Source organism: Poromitra crassiceps, assembly GCF_964638095.1.
Source record: "Poromitra crassiceps genome assembly, chromosome: 11".
In the NCBI taxonomy this organism is placed as follows: domain Eukaryota; kingdom Metazoa; phylum Chordata; class Actinopteri; order Beryciformes; family Melamphaidae; genus Poromitra; species Poromitra crassiceps.
The window spans coordinates 11,012,336-11,039,221 of NC_139643.1; the positions used below are offsets into that span (position 1 = coordinate 11,012,336).

General features: G+C 44.6%; 1 protein-coding gene across 1 annotated transcript in view; it reads left to right on the top strand.

Annotated features, from left to right (window-relative positions):
• Positions 1–26,886, top strand: part of LOC310784827 (regulating synaptic membrane exocytosis protein 2-like) — a gene marked incomplete at its 5' end in the record, with an annotated part of 108,190 nt that overhangs the window by 80,948 nt on the left and 356 nt on the right. The window contains 8 exons of the mRNA XM_083645866.1: positions 12,668–12,690; positions 13,350–13,447; positions 14,117–14,251; positions 14,370–14,554; positions 20,042–20,177; positions 21,907–22,019; positions 22,185–22,286; positions 26,686–26,825. Coding sequence (XP_083501992.1) covers positions 12,668–12,690; positions 13,350–13,447; positions 14,117–14,251; positions 14,370–14,554; positions 20,042–20,177; positions 21,907–22,019; positions 22,185–22,286; positions 26,686–26,825 — 932 coding nt within the window. The remainder of the gene's footprint in view (positions 1–12,667; positions 12,691–13,349; positions 13,448–14,116; positions 14,252–14,369; positions 14,555–20,041; positions 20,178–21,906; positions 22,020–22,184; positions 22,287–26,685; positions 26,826–26,886) is intronic.

Consider the following 26,886-nt stretch of genomic DNA (forward strand, 5'->3'; position numbering starts at 1 on the left):
GGCCCAGATACTTAAAGTCCTCCACTTTCTCAAGTGGAGTCCCATCTGAGAAAGTGATTGACCAATTATTGGTTACAAGCAGAGAATCAGATGTGGGGCCAAACAACATGCTGTAGGACTTCTTCTTATTTAGTAAAAGTTTGTTGGAAGAAAACCATTTTTGAACAGCGTCAAAATCAGTCTGAAGAGCTGTCTGAATTTGTGCTGTATCAGTATTGGAGGAATAGATCACAGTGTCGTCTGCATATAGGTGAATATGACAATTAGAGCAGATGTGTGGAAGATCATTAAAGCCCCATTCAGTAAGTTTTCCAAGTTTTGCTATTGGGGAAACTGCGCCCTCTGGGTCCAATAGTATCGATAACGATATCGCTGTTCAAAGTCAACAAAACACAGCGCCAGAAAGCTCTATGTACATGTTGTGACATCGGGTACTCACCACGTGATGAAATAATAATCCATAGTTCCGTGAAACATCATTTTCGTAGCAAATCCGAATCGAGTTACTTCCTTGTTTTCCTGAAGACAGCGCTTCCGCTGTACAGCGCATGCGCGCATCCTTTTCTTTTTTCTTTTTTATTGCCACGGGACGTGGCAGACAACTTGCTTAGTCCCAGGGCTGGCCAATGGAGGGCGGTGTGGGATAAATAAAGTTGAGGGTCTCCCTATTACAAGTCAATCTACCATGTCCTGTGACTAAAAAGCTCTTATATTACAGTAAAAAATTTCAAAAATCTTACTGATTGGGGCTTTAATAAAAATAGAAAATAACAATGGACCTAGTGATGAACCTTGGGGTACGCCTTTTTCCATAATCAAAAAGTCGGGCTGATTGTCATGAATAGAGACACACTGACGTCTGTGGTGGAGATATGAGTTAAACCAAAGTAAGGAACTCTGTGAGAGACCGATTGCATAAAGTTTGTCAAGGAGGAGGTAGTGTTCAACCATGTCAAATGCCTTAGTGAGGTCTATGAATATAGCACCTGTAAGCATGTTTTTATCCAATGAAGATGATACATCATTGGCAAATTTTAACAGAGCAGTGGTTGTGGAGAAGTTGGATCTAAAACCGGATTGGAATGGTGACAGGATGTGATATGTTTTTGGGTCTGGGCTCCAAGATGGTCCTGGCCAAGTTGGAGCTGATTGGTCTCCTCTGTCTCACTCCAGTAGTATTGTCAGTTAGTGTTTCTCCACATTAACTCATTGAGTGCCAGCCACTTTTGGAGAACGGACGCTCCCAGTGCCAGAGTTTCAGAGCGTTTTCAGTGATATCTCGAGGCCCACAGAATATTGTGTGATATTACTATGTAAACACCGAACACGCACAAAGAACGATGAGACTCTCTTCTATCATCTGCAAAAAAAAGTTTATTGATACCATTTTCCGTTCTTTAGTTATGAGCCGGAGAAAATAGGTTGTTTTGAGCAAAAAGACACGTTTCAATTTAGAATCTGAGATACAGTGGTAGACGGATCAATAAGCGTCTTTTACCGCAACGCGGCGTTAATTCTGCTTGCCGTTAGTATGTGGTATCAAAGTGGGACACTAGGGGGCGGCAGTGCACAACTACCTACAGTACAGTATATGCAGCAAGCAGGGAGGCTCTCGCTCTCAGCCTACGAAATCAAATCAATCAATCGTGTTTTGTCTCCCCTTGATGATTAAAGTCCCTGGAAACCAAATCCACAAACTAACTATTAAATTAACTATTAAATGTAGGGTCTTATGTGAGTAATTGTGTGCCTCTGAAAAGAGAGAGAATTACTTTCAACCCTAACCCCGAAAATCGACACTTTTCTACAAGGTCTGGATTTCCATTTCCTCATTGAAGAGAGCGGAGCGCGCCGTGCTAAAATGAATGATCTTATCACGTCATAAGATTTACTCGAATCACACTAAATGCACACGCGCACACACACACTGACACACACAGCAGCGCTCTATTATTATTATTATTATTATTATTATTATTATTATTATTATTATTCCTTTGTGTGACATTTGTGCATTCCTGCTGAATATTCTACATGCAGAATAAAATCACTTGCGATGGGGGGTGGAATGTTTCATGTACTCTGCCAACAGTATCCTTTGTGTGTGTATTTGTACATTGTTACTACAAATAACAGCAGTGGCTTGACCGGCGCGCGGCCGCATCCCTTAAAGCAATAGCCTATAATAGAGAGATGTCTGTGATCAACGCATTAAAACTACTGCGCACTCCACGGCAATTCAGCTCCTTTTATTTGTTCCCTCTAGACTATAGCAGTATGGCTGAGAACTGATTTTTTTTTGTTAATATAGGCCATATTTTTTTTCACTTTTAGCCTACATATTTTTGTAGGCCATATTGTGACTATTTTTACTTATTTTAACTAATTTTTATGGCCTTGCTTTATTCGTATTTAGTACAGCTGCAGAGGGCCATCCATAATAATAATAATAATAATATAGGCTAGGCTACCATAAAAACTATAATATATGTTTTATTATAAATATCTGTATTATTATAAATAAAATAAATAACTCCCATAGCCTACACCTTAATCAAGAGGTGAGAGTAGCTACTTTATTTATGAGCCTGCGGTTCTCGTAGGGGAGCAGTGTGTGTGTGTGTGTGTGTGTGTGTGTGTGTGTGTGTGTGTGTGTGTGTGTGTGCGCGCGCGCGCGCCGTGCCCATTGTCTGAAAACATATTTTTATCAAACAATATAGGCCTACTCTGGTTAATCTATGTAGGCTCTTTCACACCAGCCGTGAAAGCCACAGATTTTATATATAGCCTATTGTAATATAGGCTACTGTAGGCCTATTCTCATCGGGACTGCCCCCCCGGACTGCCCCCGTTCCTTTATTTACATTTCAATAGGTTGGCCACATGAGACAATAGACAGGGTCTATAGGGTCTAATAGGGGTGAAACATTCCACCCTCCATCCCCCTCCCCCAATTCCAGTCTCCAGTGTGCAGAGCGTGGATTCTCGCTCCAGAACAGAATCAAAACAGCCATGAGAAGCCGCCTCAGCGAAGCAAAAGTCACAAGGCTGATGCAGATCGCAAGTTGTGGAAAGGGTTTGGAGGCCTTTAACTTTGCACATGCAGCGGAGCAGTTCAATGCAGTGAAGTCCCGACGCAAATAAATGCTAAACGAAAACGGGCAGAACCGAGCAGCCAGCCACTTTATTAAAAAAAATTTTTACAAGTGATTCTTCATTTATTAGTTTTCAAGTTATTTAATTTCACGTTCTAGAGACATTCTAGGCATGCCAGACAGTGCATGTATTTACTTAGGTGCCCAATAATGCTGCTATAGGCTATTTGTTTAATTTATTGTTGCTTGCTGAGTTTGCACTTTGCAGTTAGGCCAAAGGCCTTTAATAGGCTACATTCAGCAGTCAGACACCTCAGGCTATCATTGAAAATGTTTTTAATTAGGCTACATGAATAAACAAACGTCTTCAGTCAGGGTTCCATAAGTCTCTACTCTTCCTTCATGTTCACTTGTCCGACTATCCCAGAAACTGAGAAAATGTAAACATAAAAATATGCTTCTAAAATATAGAAGGCTAAATAAAATAAGTAACCGACCAGCATATTTATTGTTGTTTTTAACTGAGCAGCCTACTAGCCTGCAGTTTGAGTCGCGCCTGACTCCGTGACATGACATGTTTGTGAATGCGCATTCGCAGCAGTGCCGGGCCGGGCAGCCAAACAGCACCGCAACGACTTCATAAAATTTAATCAACCCCCCCTCCTAATAATAGCCATATAAGACAAATAAAAATGTTACTATAATAAACAGAAATAAAAGAAACAAGCTTGTTTCCGTAGAAGAACACTTTTTATTTGCAAAAACACAACCCTGTGCACATTGGGAAAACCTTCATCATTTATCGTAAAATAAATAGACTACAAAACTAATTATGCAACTATCTTAAATAAACGAATTAAGCATGTATCGAACTTCAGGAAATGTAACAAAACTAATTCAAGGTGTTTCCGAACAAGAGCACTTTCTATTTGCAAAAACACAACCCTAGTATGTACATTGGGAAAACCTTCATTTCACACACAAAAATAAAATAAATTAGCCTGGTAAAATTAACCAGTAGATATTGCTGTGTAAAATAAATACAAAACAAATTATGCAATTATCTTAAATGAATTAACTCATTCATGGCCAGTTTAGGACTGCCAATATTTAGCACAGGCCAAAGATTTTCATAATTGTTGTTGGTCATCTTTCAAGACCCACAGTAAATTATCTATTAGCACCAGAGTGATTTGCAATACCTCAAAATGAAGATGTACGTCTCTGGGTTCACCAGGAAAAAAAAGTGAGCTTTTAGCATGTTCTGTACTCTACTTATATCCATTTATATACACCCTGTTTTCACCCAAAAGGTCTCTTTGAGAAGGCAAATAGGAGAAAAAGGCCTTTTTGTAAAGAAGACAATCTCAGGCAGATCTCGCTCTCAATTCTTTTATTTTGAACTGTATTGACATCAGACATGTAAATACTATTCGTTATGATACAAATGACAAAAAAAAAATATATATATATATATACACATGAAGTGCTTTTTTTACATTCAACAATGCAGTTTACTCAGTGTGAGTGTGTGAATGTGTGTGCGCGGGGCCCATGTGTGTCTCTTTAGATTACATTTCGTCATTTAGCACACTTTTATCCAAAGCGACTTACAATGTCACATTCTGTCAACATTAGTGGAATCAACTGTGGAACATCATCTACACAGATACACCCTTGCAGCAAGCAGTAGAGTAACATCAATGTTTTTTTTTTGTTTTTTTTGTTTGTTTGTTTTTTTTTGGGGGGGGGGCGGTTTGGGGTGAAGAAGGGGGGGAAGATGCTAGATGGGGGTTTATTTATTTATTTAAGATCCCCATTAACCACTGCCTCAAGCAGCGATTATTCTTCCTGGGGTCTGAAATTACAATATAAAATTCAAGAAACAAAAAAATTAAAATTAAAATACATAATTAAATCAAATACGGTAATACAACAATAACCAGAAACATTACACAGAAAATAAACTTGCCAAAAACAGCTTTCTAAAGTTCAGTTTGACAGAAAACAATCTTCTACAATGTTAGTGGGAAAAAAGTAATAAAAATAAAAATAATGCAATAAACTGATTAGTTGAAAATAATTCTAAACCACACATATACATAAAACAAACACAAGCAAAAACAAGGGGGAGGGGGTTTGGGGTGGAGAGGGGGGGGGGAAAGATGCTACATCAAAAGGGTTAGTTCAGGAGGGACTCAAGTGGAGCTTGAAAAGGCGAGTTTTTTTTCCAAAAGGTGGACTCACTGAAAACTAATAAAAAATTAAAAAAAAAGATGGGCAGGGATTCGGCCGTCCTGACCTCAGTGGGGAGTTTGTTCTACCACTGAGGGGAATTTACTCTTTATAGTTCAGGGTGTCATGGTAGACCTCAAAGCAGGGGACCCTGCACAAGGGGATGCGGCAGAAGTTACACTGGAAACGTGTCTCCTTTCTGTTGTTGTTGGCCATACACACCTTGCATTTCTTAGCTGGGTTGTCATTTTTGGGGGTGGGGTCATTCCTGACAGGGAAATGCTTTGCCAGGTTGGCAGACAGCCTACTCGGACGGTCAGCGTAGGGAACTCTATGGCGCTTTGTGGCAGTGGTCCACGCCTGTATCAGACTCTCCTGGAACGCATACATGGTCTTTACTGTGCCCTGTGGGTTTTTAGCTCTGTACAGGACAAAAGCGTTGTGGAGGCAGATTTGGAACATGTACAGAACAAATTTAGTTGTCCATTTATAGGACTTCCTGATGAACGGGTAGTACGAAATCATTTGATCCAGCCTATCAACACCGTTCATAGACTGGTTGTACTCTACCACAGAGACAGGCTTCTCCTTCACCACCTTCCCCCTCACACCTTTCTTCCACGTCAAGACCTGTCTCATCTCGTTCTGGTGAAATGTGGATACCATTCTCACAACATTTGTGTCCCGCCATGCCAAGCACAGAACCCGGTCAGTGTGGAAGGCAATTCTGCCCCCTGGTTGCAGGGTGGCCTTTTCCGCATGGTGGATAGCTGGTGGTTCTCCTCTATGCTTTCGCAGTGTGCCACATACATGTGTCCCCAGATCTAGCAGGATATCACACATGTTTACAGAATTATAAAAGTTATCCATGTACAGTTTGTAGCCCTGCTGTTCCAACCCCAACAGGAGACCACACACTGTATCTACAAGAGATTTACCGTCTCCACAATAAGGCATCAAATTATAACAAAATCCTGTCTGGGACTCACATAACACATAACTTTTGATCCCGTAACGCACAGGTTTCTGTGGGTTAAAAACTTTGAAGCTCAATCTGCCTCTCCACAGTAAAGTTCCTTCATCTATTGAGATGTTCTGGCCTGGCTGGTAGAGTTCCTGGAACTTGTTCACTAGCATGTCTAAGACTGGGCGGACTTTATACAACCTGTCATCATTGTTTCTCACTGCTGTGTTGTCAGTAAAATGCAGGAAACGCAGTATGATCTGGAACCTGTTTCGGGACATTGTCTTTCCAAAATAGGGGGTCTCCAGCACCTCGTTCGTGGACCAGTAACTCTCCAGGTCAGGCTTTCCAATGAGCCCAGTCAGGAAGAGGAGCCCTAGGAAGGCCTTCAGTTCAGCAATGTCAACAGGATTCCATGCATCGAGCCTGACACTCGTTGCGCCAGCCTCAATTGTCTGCTGTGCATACAGGTTGGTCTGGTCCACAACATACTGCAGCAGCTCTTCAGTAAGGATGAGTTCCAGGAAGTCCACTGGCTTGTCCGACTCCAGCGCAGCAGCACTGTTAAGCAGGCCAGGAACAGCAGTGAACGGGATGTCTTCTGGCTCCCACGGCACTTCATCCATGCAGTACCATTGCTGCTCTGGATACAGGATAGGTGTTATAAAAATATAGAAATACAAATACATTACTATAGCACACTCACACACACACAAGCTTGTAGATCAGCTATATTGGGCAAAGAGGGAAAATGAACATACCTTTGGTGTCTTTCTTTTTCCCCTTCTTGGGTTGCTGTCCCTCCATTGGCTCTCCATCTGCACCACGGCCTGTAAATAAAGAAATACATACATTACAATACAATTTACAACACACACACAACATGTATAATTGTGAGCTTGTAGATCAGCCATTTTGGACAAAGACACAAAAGAGGGAAACAAGATCTTACCTTTTGATCTAGGTTGTTTTTTCTTTGATGTGGGCTCACTGGGTTGTGCAACAATCGGCTCCTCATCTGAAATAAAAGCAATATATCCTCAGTAAACTATATAATCACATTTAGTACAGAGAGACAGTGTATTGTACTAGTGTCTCAGTAAACTATATAATCACATTTAGTACAGAGAGACAGTGTAGTGTCTCAGTAAACTATATAATCACATTTAGTACAGAGACAGTGTAGTGTACTAGTGTCTCAGTAAACTATATAATCACATTTAGTACAGAGAGACAGTGTAGTGTCTCAGTAAACTATATAATCACATTTAGTACAGAGACAGTGTAGTGTACTAGTCTCAGTAAACTATACGATCATAGAATGCAGAGACAGTGTAGTCAGTAGTCACACACACACACACACACACACTGATGACATCATCACTGGGACTTTGTGCGTGAAGCTGGTACTGGTACTGTCTGTACAATATGCATATATCAACAACAAAATTACTCCTTACCACGATCATCGGGGTCCTGTCGCATTGGATTCCAGTCTTCCTCCCCCTCGACATGGACAACTGGCAACGGTGTGACCATCTCCTCTTCAGATGAATGGGAGCTTGATGGCTGAGAGTCAAAGTCACTTTCCATGTAATCCCGGGGCGTCTTTGCACGGCGCAAATGCGCCCTGGAAAATGGCTCCTCCTGGGGAATCATGTCTGTTGTTGTGTTGCCCTCGATCTCCTCCTCGTCACTAAGTTCTGACTCCGTCTCGTCTCGCAAATGCGCCCTGGAAAATGGCTCCTCCTGGGGAATCATGTCTGTTGTGTTGCCCCCGATCTCCTCCTCGTCACTAAGTTCTGACTCAGTCTCGTCTCGTTCGAGCTGGGACACAGGAGGCTTGGGTTTGGGACCAGGCGCTGGAACCGGATCGATGGTGGTCACGGGTTTGACTACCAAGAACATATCATCCAGTGTCCGCTGCCCAGCAGCAAGGCCAGCAGCAAGGCGAACAGCTCGGGCACCGCCGCGCCGAAGGGCGATGCGGTGTTTGGTCTTTCCTTTTGCCTTCACCATGACTGACTAGACTATGACTACTACAACTAACTAACTAAACTATACTACAGACTATACTACAACTAACTAACGCTAACTAAACTGACGACTATAGGCTACTAGCTACTGTAATCTCTTCAACTTCAACTTCAACTCAACTCAGCACACTGTCACAACCGTACACAATGGCGTCTCTCTCCTACTCTGCAAAGAGGGAGCGTTTCTCACGGCTTTTGTCTTCTTGCCTCCTCCCCCATTTCAAAAAAACAGCTGCGGTATGTGTTTGATCGCGTGCTGTCGGCTACCCTTTGAAGGCAGGGACCTGTGTCTGTGTCACAGGCTGGGAAAGTGTTTGCTGCACGCGCTGCACTAATAAAACCAAAAACACGTCAAACACGTCTTTGGCGTGGATGGCTATTTCTTATAACACGTCAAAGACGTCTTTGGCGGTGAATGAGTTAAGCTTGTATTAACGAACTTCAGGGATTTAAACAACACAAGCCCACCACACGATCTTATAAACTTAAAGGAATTCGAAATTAAACATTTTGGGCTTGGTTAAATAGGCTATAGGCCTTTAGCCATTAGCCTTTTTGCTTCGTTTTACCATTACAGGTTTCTGGCCAAGAATACCAACAGCTTTACCTTTTCGGGCAATAATTTGCTTCGGAGTGGCATTGCAACAATCCCTGCTGTGCTGAACACACGCTCGGATGGTACACTGGTGGCACAAATACACAAATATTTCCCTGCTTTTTCTTTGGCACAGCTCCAGACGTGGAAGCACCTGACTCGTCTTCTTCACCCTCCACTCTCACGCGTGCAGCGGGGCCGACTGCTGCCACAATCTCTGCTACCAGCTCAGCTTGGGTATCACTTAGATCGGTGGGATCCATGTTTTCCGCCCGGTATCTTGGGTCCAGAAGAGTTGCTTTCCGCATAATCCTCTGGGTTGCATCATTGTCATATTTCTGCTGCATCTGCTCCAGGATGACTCGCTTCAACACGTGCCCCTGCATGCATCCAGACATGTCCAGACATGCCCACCATCCCCTCCTTCCCTCTCTCTGCTGGATGGCGCTAATCTTACTTTCGGTTTCAACACCTGCCCCGCATATGACACGAATAACACGTCGTTGCACGTTCCAATTCTTTCATACTTTTGGTAAATGCGATCAGCGGTATGGTGACCCTGTATGTGATCACAGCCTAACAGAACGGTGTGCCCCTTGAACGTCCCGTCAATGAAACTGGCCACGATGCCCAGGAAGCTGTGCCCTCTCCTATTTGTCCAAATGTCAGCTGACAAGACAAATCCATCACCCTTTTCTAATAGCGCCCGCAGTCCATGTAAATCATTTTGAAAAATGATATATCCAGCTCCCTTTTTCTCGCTGCTGTCACGGTTGGGCAATGAAGAAACTCTCAGATCTCCGTTTCTCTTTCTCTGCTTGTTGTTGGTTCGCCTCGCTCTCTATAAATAAAACATATTCAGACGGTCCAAAATTAAATTAACATTACAGGTAGGGATGCACCGATTGCCATTTTCTTGGCCGATTCCGATTTCCGATTTTTGAATAGTCTGACTTGCCGATACCGATTTTTGCCGATTCCGATTTTTTTTTCTAAAAACAACAATTGACAGCTTACACAAACGTTTTTGTAACTTTGTTTGAAAATTAAGATTCATAGAACAATTCTTACATCTAATGGGGATCCAAATAATCTTATCTTATCTTATCATTTGCATGAAGTAAGACCATCTCACTCAAACACATCTCAAAATAAAAGTGTTCCAGGTTAGGCTACTGGACAGAGCTTTTTTGTGCAAATACAATGAATACAACAATTAAATTAAATCCAATATCCCACAGCTATCATGCATTTACTTTTCCAAAAGAAAACAGGTGCAACAGAACATCAAAATGATCCATGGACAAGGAGTTTATAGCCTGGCTCCAGACCAGTCCTCTTGAGTAGAGGGGAAATGAGTTCATGAGTTACAGTAACAATCTTCAGTCTGAATATCAGGCGGAGTTTACACACAGTCCGAAGTTTGGTATGCGTATTTTTATCTGCCATCCGAAAAAATATCGTCACGCACAGAAATCCTTGCACACTTGTGAGTCCGATGCATTTTTATTATTATGTCCGTCGTTCTATTTGCAATACGAAACAAATAGTCTCTCCTGTATCTACGTTACAACATGACTTACAGGCTGAGGCACCAGCGCTGATGTGGAATGGAAAAGGCAGGTCGGAGAATGGTGGACACAATGCTCGCGTTCACCTCGCCAAGTCGGCTGTGCACTGTGGCCGGGTGCAGCAGCACTGCTTCCCGGGTAGAGAGAGCAGAGAGAGGGGGGCCAGTGAGGTGAAGCGAGCCGCTCAGACTTGACTCCAGCCAAGCGGGACTCGGCCGCATCTCTGTCTCCACGGCTTATTTTCGACTTGCATGTGTGACAAACTGCGAGATTTGTCTACTTCACTGACGGTGAAAAAAATCCACAACGAGGAAGGTATGCTGGCGTGTGTGGTGTGGTGGCTGGGTGCCTGTCTCGGTGCTTTGGGGTGCGCGCACGTCATGTGAAAATCGGCTCACAGAATCGGCTATTTAGAGTGACCGGCGCAGATCACCGATCGAGGCCGATCACGTGAAAATCGGCCATTTCCGGTCACGTGCCGATCGATCGGTGCATCCCTAATTACAGGCTACTTTTTGCATGATAGCCTACATTTTTATTTTATTCTAACGCTATATTGGGGCCTATTTAGCTGCCGTAATTACCTTTTGTTTTCTTCCCGGCGCGCCCTATTGTGTCACATTCAACACTTGATCTCAAGGATGCTCACAGATGACACCTGGTGGTCAACGGTGCAACTACACCTCAAAGTTTTAATGCCGCCGCGCGTCAATACACAGCTTGCGGTAAGGCACGCTTATTGATCCGTCTACCACTGTATTCAGCCTTTTGTGAAAGGAAGCATTTCAAGCACATCATTGACTCTGGAGCTAATATTTTCTGATGTAATGACACCTCAAAAATAATTTCCTTCAATAAAAGAGTGAAAACAAAGGAATTTTGTTTGGCCAAATAATATTTTTTAGCTGCAACCAGCAGCGCTGGCCCCTGCGTGCGCAGACCCTACACCTTCTTGCTGGTCTTGATTTACTGCTGGTGGGCATCAGATAGCCTATTCTAGCTTGTTTGCCTGTCTCTCTGTCTATCGAGCCTGCTGCTGCCTGGGTCTGTGTTTACTGCATTGATAGTATAATAGATTGTTTACTGTCAATGGTTGTATGCTGTAGTGCCCTGCGTGCCCCACCCCCCTCCTCCTCCTCCTCCGTGGGAGGAGTGTCTCTGGGGCTCTGCTGCGAGTGCGTTTGCTCTGCACTGAAAAGTGCGCTGCATCCCCCCGCTTTTTCACAGCCTGTCGCCGGCTCCCAGCTGAGAATAATGTAACTTTTCAGAAAGACGCTGGTGTCAGCAACTAAATCATATGGAGGGGCTATCGCAGCGGACACGGAGGAGCTCAATTGTGGCAGCAGATGACTGCTGTTCACAGGCACAGCTAACGTTATGCTTCATGCATATCGATGCGATTTCCGTTTCCCCATGACTTCTTCTCTCTTTTTTCCTCGCCTTTCTCTAATCTGGAGAGCACTGTCGCCACCTAATGGGTCCCTAAAATAGCTTTTACACATTCAACAGCCACCATACTTTCACAGGAGATGGATCTGGCTTTGATACACGTCCCACCGTCAAAAAACGCAATTGACGAACATACTCGTCCTTGGCACTCTACGTTACTAAACCAATTGACGAACATACTCGTCCTTGGCACTCAATAAGTTAAGACTACATTTCCCATAAGCCCCGTTGTTGCCTTGGTGGCCAGTGTACGTATATGTTCCCTGTGTTTCAGCTATATTTAGAATCAGGGAGACCTTTCAGTCAGACCAAAACTATTTTTTTTAATGGGAATGTAAAGGTAAATATAATGGTCTCTCCTGGTTCTGAATATAGCTGAATCGTTTGGTTAAAAACTATTTTTATAAGCATTTTACGAAATGTCTGTGGAAAAATAAATGACGGATGGAATCCCTTGGTTCGTATGTCTAACTCGGAAATGGGCGTGACTCTGGCTCTCTATCCACCTTATTTCTAGCTGCCTTACGAAAGCTGCAGGTTAAAATGTTTTACCAGACCTAACCCTGCTGGGAAGACGACAACTACTGTATGACATCACTGATCCTGCTGCCCATCCAATGACATCACTAACTCTGCGAACCAAAACTGTGACATCACTCAGCCTGGTAATAAGCTAACTCTGCTCCCCACTCGCTCTCTCTCCTCTCCCTCTCTTTCCCCAGCTGGCATGAAGGATCCATCCAAGGTAAGAGTCGTCCTTCTCTCCACATGAATCTTGACATAAACACGTTTCCATATTAATACTGACAGTATGCCGCCACACTATATGACATTATATATCATAGATACATATTTATACTGTATATATGATGTCATACATCTGGTCTGGGTTGTAATACTCTGTTCAAGACAACTCGGAAAGCAGGAAAAAATGGGCTCCGACTTGTAAAAAATTAATTGAATGGCCGTCGAGGTCGGAATTACAGGTTTCATTTTGAGCTCTGGTTTGTCCGAGTTGATGTCATCAAAGTGTTTGTTGACCTAATTTGAGGTGTAATTATGCAATATGTGCTTGTATTGTTTAGATTTTGCTGATTATAGCAATATGTTGAATTCAACAGCTATTGTACCAATCAAATTAGCTGTGTATGTTTTCATTACTCCAATCGTCTATTGTCTCCAAGTTCAAAACAGCGTGAACACAACCATTCCAGAGGTCGGAAAAAATCCTAATTGAAAGTTGTGCTCCGAGTTGTCTTGAATGCATTCTTAGACTGTTTATTTATACGTCTGAGTGTCTCTACCACTCTTCTACTCTCTCTCTCTCTCTGTGTGTCTCTCTCCAGATGAAAGACAGCTTGTTGTTTAAATTGTCTCTCTCTCTGTGTGTGTCTCTCTCTCCAGATGAAAGACAGCTTGTCGTTTAAGTCGTCAGACAGTGATGCAAGCGATGTGTCTGCCATGTCCAATGCGTCTGATGCCCGGCCGGCACGCAACAGCAGGTGGGCAATTGTTCAAATCATCACCATTTACAGTTTCTCTCTCTGCACACCTGAACTTAACTGCCAACCAGGTCCGGGGATTCCTTTCTGGACACACCCACCACCATGACCGTATATGGGCAAAAGCTGAATCGACAAACTTTGGTGGACAGAAATGACACTTCCTGGTCAATCAGGGATTTCATTGGTCCAACTAAGTGTTGACAAAACACGCAAATATGAACATGTCTGTTAGATTATATTCTTCTTTTTCTCTTAAAGTCTGTTTTCATTTACATGTATGTTTACTTTAAGCATGTTGTTTATGTTAGCATGCTGCTAGTTTCCATTAGCATGATGTTTAGTTACTTTAGCATGTTGGTAGTTACTCCTACATGCAGCATGTTGTTTATTTAAGCATGTTTACTTTAGCATGCTGATTACTTTAGCATGTTGTTTACTTTAGCCCCGACATTCTTAAGTTTGGGAACCCCTGCTTTAGCATGTTATTTACTTTAGCATTTTCCTATGTATGTTAGCATGTTCTTATTTGATTTTGCGTATTCATTTTTATGTTCTTGGTTATCCATGTTCTTGTTTATCTTAGCATGTTCTGATCTTCATAGTTCTGTTACTTGTTTCTGTCTGTCTGCATGCCTCCTTTGCTGTTGTCCCATTGGTCGACTGCAGTTCAGCAGAACTGGTGACGGCAGGGTCAGAGGGAACACAGGAGGTAGAGGGGGCAGCAGAGGGCAGAGCTATACTAAAGAAGAGCGCATCATTTTCGGGTGACGAAGTATCGGAGGAGGAGCCTGAACCTCCGAAGTAAGAAACTGTAGTGTAGACAAACTTCGTACAGGATCCTCCCTCCCTCCCTCTCTCCCTCTCTTCCCCCCCATCTCCTCCTGCTGACTGATGACTTTGTGCCCCCCTTCCGCTCCAGGGCACCGGGGGGGCCTGGAGCTCCCATCACCAAGTCGTCCAGCGTGGGGGGGGAGATCTGCTCGCTGGGGAGGAACGACGACGACGACGACGAAAAGAAGAGACGCTCCAGCTTCGGCGCCAAAATGATGGGAATGGTCGGGTTGGGCAAGAAGAGCCAGAGCGCCTCGCAGCTCAACCCAGAGGGTGAGTGCCAGTTTGTCCAGGAACCACAACCAGTACTGCTAATCACCAGAACCTACTAGAACTAACAGTAACCACAACCCGTACTGCTAATCACTAGAACCTACTAGAACTAACAGTAACCACAACCAGTACTGCTAATCACTAGAACCTACTAGAACTAACAGTAACCACAACCAGTACTGCTAATCACTAGAACCTACTAGAACTAACAGTAACCACAACCAGTACTGCTAATCACTAGAACCTACTAGAACTAACAGGAACCACAACCTGAAAAAGACTGTGATTGGTGTGATAGTTAGATTTCAAAGATGTTGGTTGAGGAAAATGGTTTGTGGATCAGAGAGCCTCTGACTGGTGTGCACATTAAAACACAAGGATCCAAGGGCCGTTTAACCATTTATTTTGGAGTAGGTTCGGCATAGGTTGATTGGATGGATGAATGGATGTACGGATGGATGATTTCTGTACAATAATAAACAACAAAGTATTAGTACATTGATGTGCCCACCAGAACTAACTAAAAATAACAAAAGGAATATAAGCTTACATTTGTTATGCATCCACTAAATTAAGGTCAAAATAGGTTTCACACCGGTTGGTGTGTGGCTCCACTGGTCGGACAGGGCCTGTTCATAGGCAAGATAAACATAACTCAGATGTATGACATCAGGTAAAGAAATCAAACATAACATAAAAAGGTACACAGTTAACATAAAAAGGTACATAGTTGTCTACTTACTGGTGGGCATCACCTTGCGGTTTTCATTGGTTCAATACTAACAAAGAGATGCAAACATTTGCTTCTTTGTTTGGTGCTGCTGAAATGGTGGCAGGCCAGCTCTCAACTGGGGGTGAAACTGACTGAGGTTTTGAAGGGAGTGTGCAGGGTGATTAGGTAATTGTGAGCAGCTGGGTGAGGTGCAAGAGGAACAGGTGAGGGAGTGATGCATTATGGTAAATGAAGTCCAGAAATCAAGCTTGGGATTTTTAACAGCCGCCCCTTCAAATATGGAGTATTTGAATTGTTCTTGAATCTCAAGCTTTGGGTGTGGTGTGGTGAGTTAAAGTGGTGTCCATTACCACGAGAGTTATAAGGTGGCTTCCGGTTGAAAGTCCCACTTACTTTTGGTGGCAACTTCTGTGGTATGGACTCTTGCCTCCTGGGGTAGAGGATGACTGCGGGTTGTGCAGGGGCCACTTTGACTGAAGGCGGCATGGGGGGTGCCTGGACCTGAGGGGGGGGCAGAGGGTACCTTGACTGGAGGGGGCACCTGGACCAGAGGAGGTGTGGGGAAACCCTGGACTGGGGGAGCTTGGTGTTTGGTTCCATCCACCTCATTCCTATAGGGAAGGATATCCACCTTTTGCAATGTATCCACATCACACTTTAGATCATTATAACAGCTCGATGTGGATGTGAATAGACAATGTGGGTTGTCTTGTCGTCCAGCTAGGAACATAGGCCCTTGGAGGGCCCAGCCGAGTTTAGTGTGTACTGCTACGGGTCCCCTTTGCGACCCAGATGGGAAACGAACAGGTTCAACAGGAGTAATAAGGTGGGAGTTATCAGACCCAATGAGGATCTGGGGCTGTACATTGGAAAATGCTTCCACAGGTACACCATATAAATGATGATAGCGTTGCTTCAGCTTATGGACGGGGTATGTCTGCTCTACTAGTGAGAGTCGATCTGATGTGAACGCCCCTTCAATAGTATATTTTGAGTTGGCTGCTCCAGAAATTTTTAGGGTGACTGACCTGCCCTGCATGGACTCTGTTTCTTGACTGATGGTGCGCAGGTGAAGTTTCTCGGCCGCCCCTTTTAGACCGAGGTACTCAGCGGCTGAAGGCAGCAAGATGGTGCGCTCTGAGCCATCATCTAGGATAGCATAAGTTTCAAGGGTTCGATTTCCATGGATTAATTTAACTTTAACTACTTTAAGGAGAATGTTGGGGGACTTACTTTGTGGGTTCATGTAAAGCACCTTGGATGTAGGGGGTTGTTGGTTCACCTCATGCAGAATACCCAAATGCTTCCCATTGCATTTAGGGCAAGGTTTCTTCAGGTCACAGGTTGCTGCCATATGTAGCCTCCCACATCTCCAGCATCTTCTTTGCTCTTTAATCCATTTGGCTACTTCATCTGTACTCAGGGATCTCAAGTTTTCACAGAAAGTCAGGTAATGATCAGTGCACTTGCAGTAGGGACATGGGAACCTGTGTCTTGGTCTGGCTTTGTCTTTAGGAAACGTGCCTTGGGTCGCTTCAGTGGTGCTGTGGAGTATGGTAGTTGGTCTTGGGTTGTACTCACTTCTTGGGGATTGGGAGGTGCCTGTTTGGAGGTTGGCGACCTGGGCTGCTAGGGCTTGGCACTGTGCTTCTCCTTGAAGCCATGCAGAAAAATCAATTAGATTGTAATGTCCATCTGGGTGAACAGTATGGACACGGCGTGCAAAGTTAGCCACGAATTCAGCTGGTAATTTGCTTAGCAAGCGGTGTACATGTGATGCACATGCCAGTTCTGCCGCCCCGTGCTGTCCTAGTGACTGCAGCATACCCACCATTGATCTGACCCTTACCGCAAATCTATTGAAGCTGTCGGCATTCCCGGGAGGGACCTTAGGGAGGTTTAATATGGCCTGTATCTCTCCCAGTGCTAAATGATGGGGTTGGCCGTATTGTTGGTCTAGTGCTGCTAAAGCTGTGGTATAAGGGAATGGGTCATAGGCGTAGGAAAGTGCTATGTGACGGGCCGTGCTCAGATGAAGGTGGTCTAGTAAGATGTGATATTTGTAGGTTTCTGGTTCTTCAGGGGGTAGGAGATTCTTGAGTGCCATTTTTAGCATGGCGAACTCATGGGGGTCGTCGTGGGTGAAGTTGGGAAATGAAGGGGCTTCTAGACGAGAAAATCTGGGTCGGGCGTAGTTGATTGCTTGTGGTGGCCATACTGGAGCTGCGGGGAGTTGTGCTTGATGGTAGGGATACAACAGGTCAACGGGGGGAAGAGGAGCAAGTTGAGGTGGAAAAACAGGCTGATGTGGAAAGGCAGGCTGGGGTGGAAAGGCAGGCTGGGGTGGATAGGCAGGCTGGGGTGGATAGGCAGGCTGGGGTGGATAGGCAGGCTGGGGTGGATAGGCAGGCTGGGCTGGATGCACCTGCATTGGAGGAGCCGCATAGGCATGCTGCAATGGGGGGGAGCGCTGGAGGTACATGGAGTGGAGGAGGCATATAGGCCTGCTGTAATGGGGAATGGGCTGGAGGTACATGGAGTGGAGGAGGCACATAGGCTTGCTGCAAAGGGGGTAGTGCCGGGTGCACCTGGAGTGGAGGAGGCACATAGGCATGATGCAGTGGGGGCTGAAATGGAAGAGGCATCTGTTCTGGAGGAGGCGTAGGGAACGCCTGTATTAGCGACGATGCAGGGGATGCCTGTACTGGAGGAGGCATAGGGGATGCCTGTGATGGAGTAGACGTAGGGGATGACTGTAATGGAGTAGACATAGGGGATGCCTGTACTGGAGGGGAATGAGTCTCGTGGCATGGGAGCGTTTGCATCGACTGCGTAATTCTACCCGTTTCTTAATATACAGTCTGTGCATAGGCCGGCTCGGAGTGCGCTTCACTAATGGTAGTGTATTGGTCTTGGTCACCAGGCTGGATATAGTGATGGTGATAGGGGATGCCTGTGCTGGAGGAGGCATAGGGTTGACTTGCTGCTCCTTCCATGTGGCCGTAGAATTCGGTTCTGTAGTCCTGGAGGTATGGTGGTGGCCTCCTCTCTCTTCTTGGTCTCATGCCTGCTTCCGTCCCAGGCTGTAGTTCGGCCCTTGGATCCATATCCAGTCAGAGGCTCAATCCGGCTGTTCGAAGGACCATGAAAAAGACTGATTGGTGTGATAGTTAGATTTCAAAGATGTTGGTTGAGGAAAATGGTTCAGAGAGCCTCTGACTGGTGTGCACATTAAAACACAAGGATCCAAGGGCCGTTTAACCATTTATTTTGGAGTAGGTTCGGCATAGGTTGATTGGATGGATGAATGGATGTACGGATGGATGATTTCTGTACAATAATAAACAACAAAGTATTAGTACATTGATGTGCCCACCAGAACTAACTAAAAATAACAAAAGGAATATAAGCTTACATTTGTTATGCATCCACTAAATTAAGGTCAAAATAGGTTTCACACCGGTTGGTGTGTGGCTCCACTGGTCGGACAGGGCCTGTTCATAGGCAAGATAAACATAACTCAGATGTATGACATCAGGTAAAGAAATCAAACATAACATAAAAAGGTACACAGTTAACATAAAAAGGTACATAGTTGTCTACTTACTGGTGGGCATCACCTTGCGGTTTTCATTGGTTCAATACTAACAAAGAGATGCAAACATTTGCTTCTTTGTTTGGTGCTGCTGAAATGGTGGCAGGCCAGCTCTCAACTGGGGGTGAAACTGACTGAGGTTTTGAAGGGAGTGTGCAGGGTGATTAGGTAATTGTGAGCAGCTGGGTGAGGTGCAAGAGGAACAGGTGAGGGAGTGATGCATTATGGTAAATGAAGTCCAGAAATCAAGCTTGGGATTTTTAACAACAACCCGTACTGCTAATCACCAGAACCTACTAGAACTAACAGTAACCACAACCCGTACTGCTAATCACTAGAACCTACTAGAACTAACTAGCACCAAGATGATCAGAATGGTCAGACTGGGGAAGAAGAGCCAGAGCATGTCACAGCTCAGCCCAGAGAGGAGTCCCAGTTTGACCAGTAACACAACCAGTTTTGGAAGTTCTCCTTGTGCTTGGAGGCTCTCCGGATGGTGTCTAGGTCAGGGGTGTAGGACAGGGGTGTAGATCACGTCTGTAGGTCAGGTGTGTAGAACAGGTGTGTAGGTCAGGTGTGTAGAACATGGGTGTAGGTCAGGTGTGTAGGAACGGTGTGTAGAACAGGTGTGTAGGTCAGGTGTGTAGAACATGGGTGTAGGTCAGGTGTGTAGGAACGGTGTGTAGTTCAGGTGTGTAGAACAGGTGTGTAGAACGGGTGTGTAGAACAGGTGTGTAGGTCAGGTGTGTAGGATAGGTGTGTAGGACAGGTGTGTAGAACAGGTGTGTAGAACAGGTGTGTAGGTCAGGTGTGTAGAACAGGTGTGTAGGGCAGGTGTGTAGGACAGGTGTGTAGAACAGGTGCGTAGAACAGGAGTGTAGGTCAGGTGTGTAGGACAGGTGTGTAGAACAGGTGTGTAGGTCAGGTGTGTAGGACAGGTGTGTAGAACAGGTGTGTAGGTCAGGTGTGTAGGACAGGTGTGTAGAACAGGTGTGTAGAACAGGTGTGTAGGACAGGTGTGTAGGTCAGGTGTGTAGGACAGGTGTGTAGAACAGGTGTGTAGAACAGGTGTGTAGGACAGGTGTGTAGGTCAGGTGTGTAGGACAGGTGGCTGTAATACTGAAATGTTCATATTCTCTCTCTCCATCCTGCGGTCCAGAGGAGGAGAAGAAGAAGAAGGTGGTGCGTCTCCCGGTGCAGAGGAGTGTAGAGACGGGCCTGGCTGTGGAGTTCAAGGCTCGTTTCACCAGACAGCCGAGCCGAGACCTCGACGCAGAGGATCCCAAGCCAGGAGCGTATGTCTCTCTTCTCTCTGCTCCTCTAACGCTGGTCTCTTTATACCAGGAGCGTATGTCTCTCTTCTCTCTGCTCCTCTAACGCTGGTTTCTTTATACCAGGAGCGTATGTCTCTCTTCTCTCTGCTCCTCTAACGCTGGTCTCTTTATACCAGGAGCGTATGTCTCTCTTCTCTCTGCTCCTCTAACGCTGGTCTCTTTATACCAGGAGCGTATGTCTCTCTTCTCTCTGCTCCTCTAACGCTGGTCTCTTTATACCAGGAGCGTATGTCTCTCTTCTCTCTGCTCCTCTAACGCCGGTCTCTTTATACCAGGAGCGTATGTCTCTCTTCTCTCTGCTCCTCTAACGCTGGTCTCTTTATACCAGGAGCGTATGTCTCTCTTCTCCTCTAACGCTGGTCTCTTTATACCAGGAGCGTATGTCTCTCTCCTCTCTGCTCCTCTAACGCTGGTCTCTTTATACCAGGAGCGTATGTCTCTCTTCTCTCTTCTCCTCTAACGCTGGTCTCTTTATACCAGGAGCGTATGTCTCTCTCCTCTCTGCTCCTCTAACGCTGGTCTCTTTATACCAGGAGCATATATGTCTCTCTTCTCTCTGCTCCTCTAACGCTGGTCTCTTTATACCAGGAGCGTATGTCTCTCTTCTCTCTGCTCCTCTAACGCTGGTCTCTTTATACCAGGAGCGTATGTCTCTCTTCTCTCTGCTCCTCTAACGCTGGTCTCTTTATACCAGGAGCGTATGTCTCTCTTCTCTCTTCTCCTCTAACGCTGGTCTCTTTATACCAGGAGCGTATGTCTCTCTTCTCTCTGCTCCTCTAACGCTGGTTTCTTTATACCAGGAGCGTATGTCTCTCTTCTCTCTGCTCCTCTAACGCTGGTCTCTTTATACCAGGAGCGTATGTCTCTCTTCTCTCTGCTCCTCTAACGCTGGTCTCTTTATACCAGGAGCGTATGTCTCTCTTCTCCTCTAACGCTGGTCTCTTTATACCAGGAGCGTATGTCTCTCTCCTCTCTGCTCCTCTAACGCTGGTCTCTTTATACCAGGAGCGTATGTCTCTCTTCTCTCTTCTCCTCTAACGCTGGTCTCTTTATACCAGGAGCGTATGTCTCTCTTCTCCTCTAACGCTGGTCTCTTTATACCAGGAGCGAATGTCTCTCTTCTCTCTGCTCCTCTAACGCTGGTCTCTTTATACCAGGAGCGTATGTCTCTCTTCTCCTCTAACGCTGGTCTCTTTATACCAGGAGCGTATGTCTCTCTTCTCTCTGCTCCTCTAACGCTGGTCTCTTTATACCAGGAGCGTATGTCTCTCTTCTCTCTGCTCCTCTAACGCTGGTCTCTTTATACCAGGAGCGTATGTCTCTCTTCTCTCTGCTCCTCTAACGCTGGTCTCTTTATACCAGGAGCGTATGTCTCTCTTCTCTCTGCTCCTCTAACGCTGGTCTCTTTATACCAGGACCGTATGTCTCTCTGCTCCTCTAACGCTTGTCTCTTTATAGCACTTTTTCTTTCTCTCTTTCTTGTTTGTTCAATCTTCCTCTCATCATTCTCATGTTTCTTCCCCTTCCATTTTTCTTCTCTCCATTTCTTTTTCTCTTTCTTCATTTTTAATAAACAGTATTAAGCTTGCTGTCTCTCAACCCCTCCCCCCCTCTCTCTCTCACCCCCCCCCTCTCTCTCACCCCCCCCCCTCTCTCTCTCTCTCTCTCTCTCTCTCACCCCTCCCTCTAGTCTTATATTTCCAGGAGTGAAGTTGGCATCTGATAAACAATTCACTGGCTTCCTGGAGGGATTAGGCCCCGCCCAGCTGGCTGGTCGGCAGACTCTAGCCACGCCCCCAATGGGTAACTCCTGTGGCTAGAATACACCAATTAGAAATGTTGTCACTTTTTCAACATGACAATAACACCCTATTGTACAGGATATGATCTGATAACATTACAACAGTAGAAACTCGTTAACGTTAATTAGGAGCTGGATTGTGATTGGCTGCCGGTGCTTCCCGTCAGGTGACATTCAGATCGGCATGGTGTTCAGGAAGGAGCGTCTGGATGTGGAGGTGATCCGAGCCAGGGGACTTGTGGGTAAACAAGGCAACAAGAACACTCCAGGTACAGAAAACACAGAGTACTACCAAAGAACTTACATTGCCAGGAAGTGAAAGCTTATAGGTCATTCCATTGAAACAGCAGCGAGCAGCAGCAGAGCTACGCCGCCGCCATTTTGGACTAAAGGAGACTACAGTAATGACTCCAGTAAAACGTCCTGTTTACAAAGTGCTGTACAAAAGTCCCTCTTTGGAAATGGCCCTGTGTTCTTCCCGGTCATGGATCGGGGTGGGAATCACAGAGTAACTCACGATACGATACTATCACGATACAGAGATTCTGCAATAATCGATAAATTGCAAGAAATTTACTCTACGATGCATCATGGTGTGTCTGTGTATCTGAAGAGGAAAAAATACCCCTAAAAATGCAAAAAGCAAGAATGATGTATTTATTCATAGAATTGAGAGGAAACAATGAGCAACAAAGTGCAGACTGTGTAGTGCCTCTTTAACACACACTGACTGCTACTTGTCCACGACTCCACGTGTGAATTTAAAATGTTTAAAGGAAGAATACTTCACTCAAATCTTTTCAGTCTGTGCAAATTATCTTTACAGAAGAGAGAGAAAAAAACACATGAATGAATGCAAAAAATACACATTTCCGGATAAATATCACGGGGCTTAAAACTCACTTTGCAAACGGGGGCAATTCCCCCCTTATGTTCTTCAGATAGGGGGGATTTATAGATTTTGGGGGGATTCATCAACTTTGGGAGATATTTTTTCTGCCGATACTTCTATAACCGACAAATATCTGCTTCTCCTGTCGGATAAGCGGTAATTATTTCACATTTTTGTATTTAAAAAGGAACTTCTTGACCTGTAGTTTATGCACACCTGAGTCTAAATTACTATGGCTTTTATCATTGAGTGAGTTGTATCTGCAGACTAAGCAGTCATAGGCTTTTGGTTCTATCAAAGCCTTTACTTTTTTTGTAGTGAGTGATACACTACTAAAACACTCAATATCATATTATATCATAAGTGTCCTTTGTTTTGTGTTCACAATAGTGATGTCAGTTAGATTTGGTCAGAGCTATGGAATATTAAATCATCCATCTTTGCTCACTACATCTGCCTTTCTTACTGTCATGTTACTGGCAACTAAACCTGTTTGAATTCTGCATTGGGGAGAGTTCTATTGAAGTGAATGGGCAGGCATGGAAAGTCTGTCCAACTATAAACCATTATCTGTTGTTTCCACCTGATTAAAGAAAGACATGTGATGTTCACTGATGTTTTTATGTATTACATAAAATATTGTGTTTTCTTTAATCAGCTGGAAGCATTTGTCAATCAAAGGTGAAACGACACAGATATTATGGTTTATAGAGGGACTTACCCTGCCTGCAATTTAACGTTAGCTCCGGTTAGCCGCCGTAATGTTAGCCGGCTGTTTTTGAAGCCACCGACCGACACAAAACCTGGACGTTTCATTTCGGGTAAAACATGAGGGGTTTTTATTAGGGCTGTGCCGATTCACTTATCTCCCGATTCGATACTATCACGATACTTTGGTGCCGATTCGATATATATTGCGATTCACGATTATTGCGATTCTACGATTATTGCGATTCGATATTACGATTTATTGCGATTTTTGTTTATTTTTTTCTTTTCTTTTTTCAGTTTGTTTGCTTTTTTACACTAGATTAGAACATGGGAAAAGTTGAATCATACACTAGAGACTGTATATTATATATCATGAGTAGGGCTGGGCGATATAGTTAAAAACAGGGGCGGACTGGGATCATAATTCAGGCCGGGCATTAGATACCAAGCAGGCCAGGCCGATATGGGCCAACGCGCGTGAAATTTGGGCCGTTTGAAGCCAGATTTGGGTCCAATTTTACAATGAGATGCACCCACTTTAACCCTGAAGTGTAATTATTACTTCAGACTAACTAATAAAGTAATAAAACCACTAGTAAACCAGTAGGCGGCGCCTGGCCTGCTGTTCAGTGAGTGGCCTGACTGCAAGCACCCAAAAAAAAAAAAAAAAAAAAAAAAAAAAAAAAATTTTTTTTTTTTTTTTTTTAATTTGCGATTATCGATTCTGGAATAAAAGATCGATCCAAAAAATCGTGACATTAAAAATCGCGATACTTAGGTGAATCGATTTTTTCCCCCACCCCTAGTTTTTATATGGATTACGCCAGCTCTGAGAGTATGAAGTGCTTTGACAACAACAAGCGGTTTGCTGCTTGCCGAGCGGGGAGGCTACGCTACGCTGCTGCCTGAGGTAACGTTCAGCTAACAGTCCGCCGTCAAATGTGTCCGACCAGTCGCTTAACATAATAGACATTGGCGTGCAAACAATTGCGGGACTTCTCCTGCATTATAAATTACAAATCTTTCCAAAAATATGCGCAATTCTCGCAATTCCCGCGCCGAATTTTAAGCCCTGATATCATGATATGCTATCACGATATGGTGCCAGTGTATAGATAAAAGTATCGCAAGAGGAAGTATCACGATTTTTCTATATTTTGTCCCACCCCTAGTAGGGCTGTGAATCTTCACTGGCCTCACGATTCGATTCGATTACGATTATCGATGCATCTCGATGCATTTTAAATCGATGCATCACTCTTTTCCGCAATACATGATTTATTTTTTCTCACTTTATTTTTTCTCACTGTGTGGCTACTTTTAAAATAAAAGTGCATTTGGAATTGCATTGTATTATGATCCATAATTAAAATAAACAACTGCATGTAATTCCATTATATTTTATTTGATTATTAAAAAAAAAGTGTAATAATAATAATTAAATAATTGATTTTTGACATATGTGAATCGATGCAGGATCGTGCACGTCCGCATCGCGATGCATCTTATAATCGATTATTTTTGACACCCCTAACCCCTAGTCATGGTGTCATGGTGTCATGGTGTGTCTCTCTGTCATGGTGTCATGGTGTCATGGTGTGTCTCTCTGTCATGGTTCTGTGCTGTTGTCCCATTGGCGCAAGGAGGCGTTTTCGGTCCTGAATGACAGCAGCGCTGTTGTCAAAAAAGCACCAGAGTTTTGTCTCTTGTAGGGATGTCAACGGTTAACTGCCGAGAACATCTCTGAGCGGTTAAGCATGTCGGTTAAACGGTTAACTCATTGAGTGCCAGCCACTTTTGGAGAACGGACGCTCCCAGTGCCAGAGTTTCAGAGCGTTTTCAGTGATTTCTCGAGGCCCACAGAATATTGTGTGATATTACTATGTAAACACCGAACACGTACAAAGAACGATTAGACTCTCTTCTATCATCTGCAAAAAAAAGTGTATTGATCCCATTTTCCGTTCTTTAGTTATGAGCCGGAGAAGATAGGCTGTTTTGAGCGAAAAGACACTTTTCAAATTAGAAGCTGAGTTATTCCGCCTTTTGTGAAATGCAGCATTTCAAGCACATTCACTGAGTCTGAAGATAATATTTTATGATGTAGTGACGTGGTGTCGTTGTGTGGTGCCTGCGTGCCCCACCCCCCTCTCCCCCCCTCAGCTGCAAACTCCTCCCCACACTACACAGCCTCACGCACCCAGTCTAGCTCCGTTTGTGTGCGCCAGGCGGCTCCCAGCGCGACAAGGAAATGCCAACCCGGACTGCAGGGAAAGGTTTGGCCCTTTTGGCGTCGGGTGCTGCCTTTCTGGCGGCTAATCGTGTGAAGAAACTATGCAGACAGACAGACAGAGGCAGAGGAGCTCAGTTGTGTGCGCGGATTGACTGCGGTTCGCAGACAACCTCAGCTGCAGACAGAGCAATCTATATGGCTCTGGCTGCAGCATGCATCGGTTTCTCTTTGATCACGGCTTTTTCCTCCTGTTTTCCGGACCTTTCTGTAATCTGGAGAGCACTGTCGCCACCTACTGGGTCGGTAAAATAGGTTATAGACCTCCAAAAGCTACAATATTTGTACAGGAGATGTATCGGGCATTGATCCACGTCCCACCGTCAAAAAACGCAATTGACGACAATCGTCGTCTTTGGCACTCTACGTTAGTATTCGAATTGACGACAACTGTCGTCATTGGCACTCAATGAGTTAATTTGCATATTAATTTGCATACAACGGTGTTGCCAATCTGGCGATTTTTTTCCATCCTTCGTGGGAAGCAATGTTAACCTAAAGTATATTAAAACATGGCACAAGGGTTCAGGGTGTCGGTTAATCGAAAGTAACGTGTGTGTGTGTGTGTGTGTGTGTGTGCGTGTGTGTGTGTGTGTGTGCGTGTGTGTGTGTGTGTGTGCGTGTGTGTGTGTGCGTGGTGTGTGTGTGCGTGTGTATGTGTGTGTGTGTGCGTGTGTGTGCGCGTGTGTGTGTGTGTGTGTGTGTGCGTGTGTGTGTGTGCGTGTGTGTGTGCGTGCGTGTGCGTGTGTGTGTGCGTGTGTGTGTGTGTCTGCAGCTCCCTATGTGAAGGTGTATCTGATGGATAACGGGAAGTGCGTGCTGAAGAGGAGGACGAGGCTGGCCAGGAAAACTCTGGACCCGCTCTACCAGCAGCAGCTGCAGTTTGAAGAGAACCCTGAGGGCAAAGTGCTGCAGGTAACACATGCACGCACACACACACGCACCCTCACACACACACACGCACACACACACACAC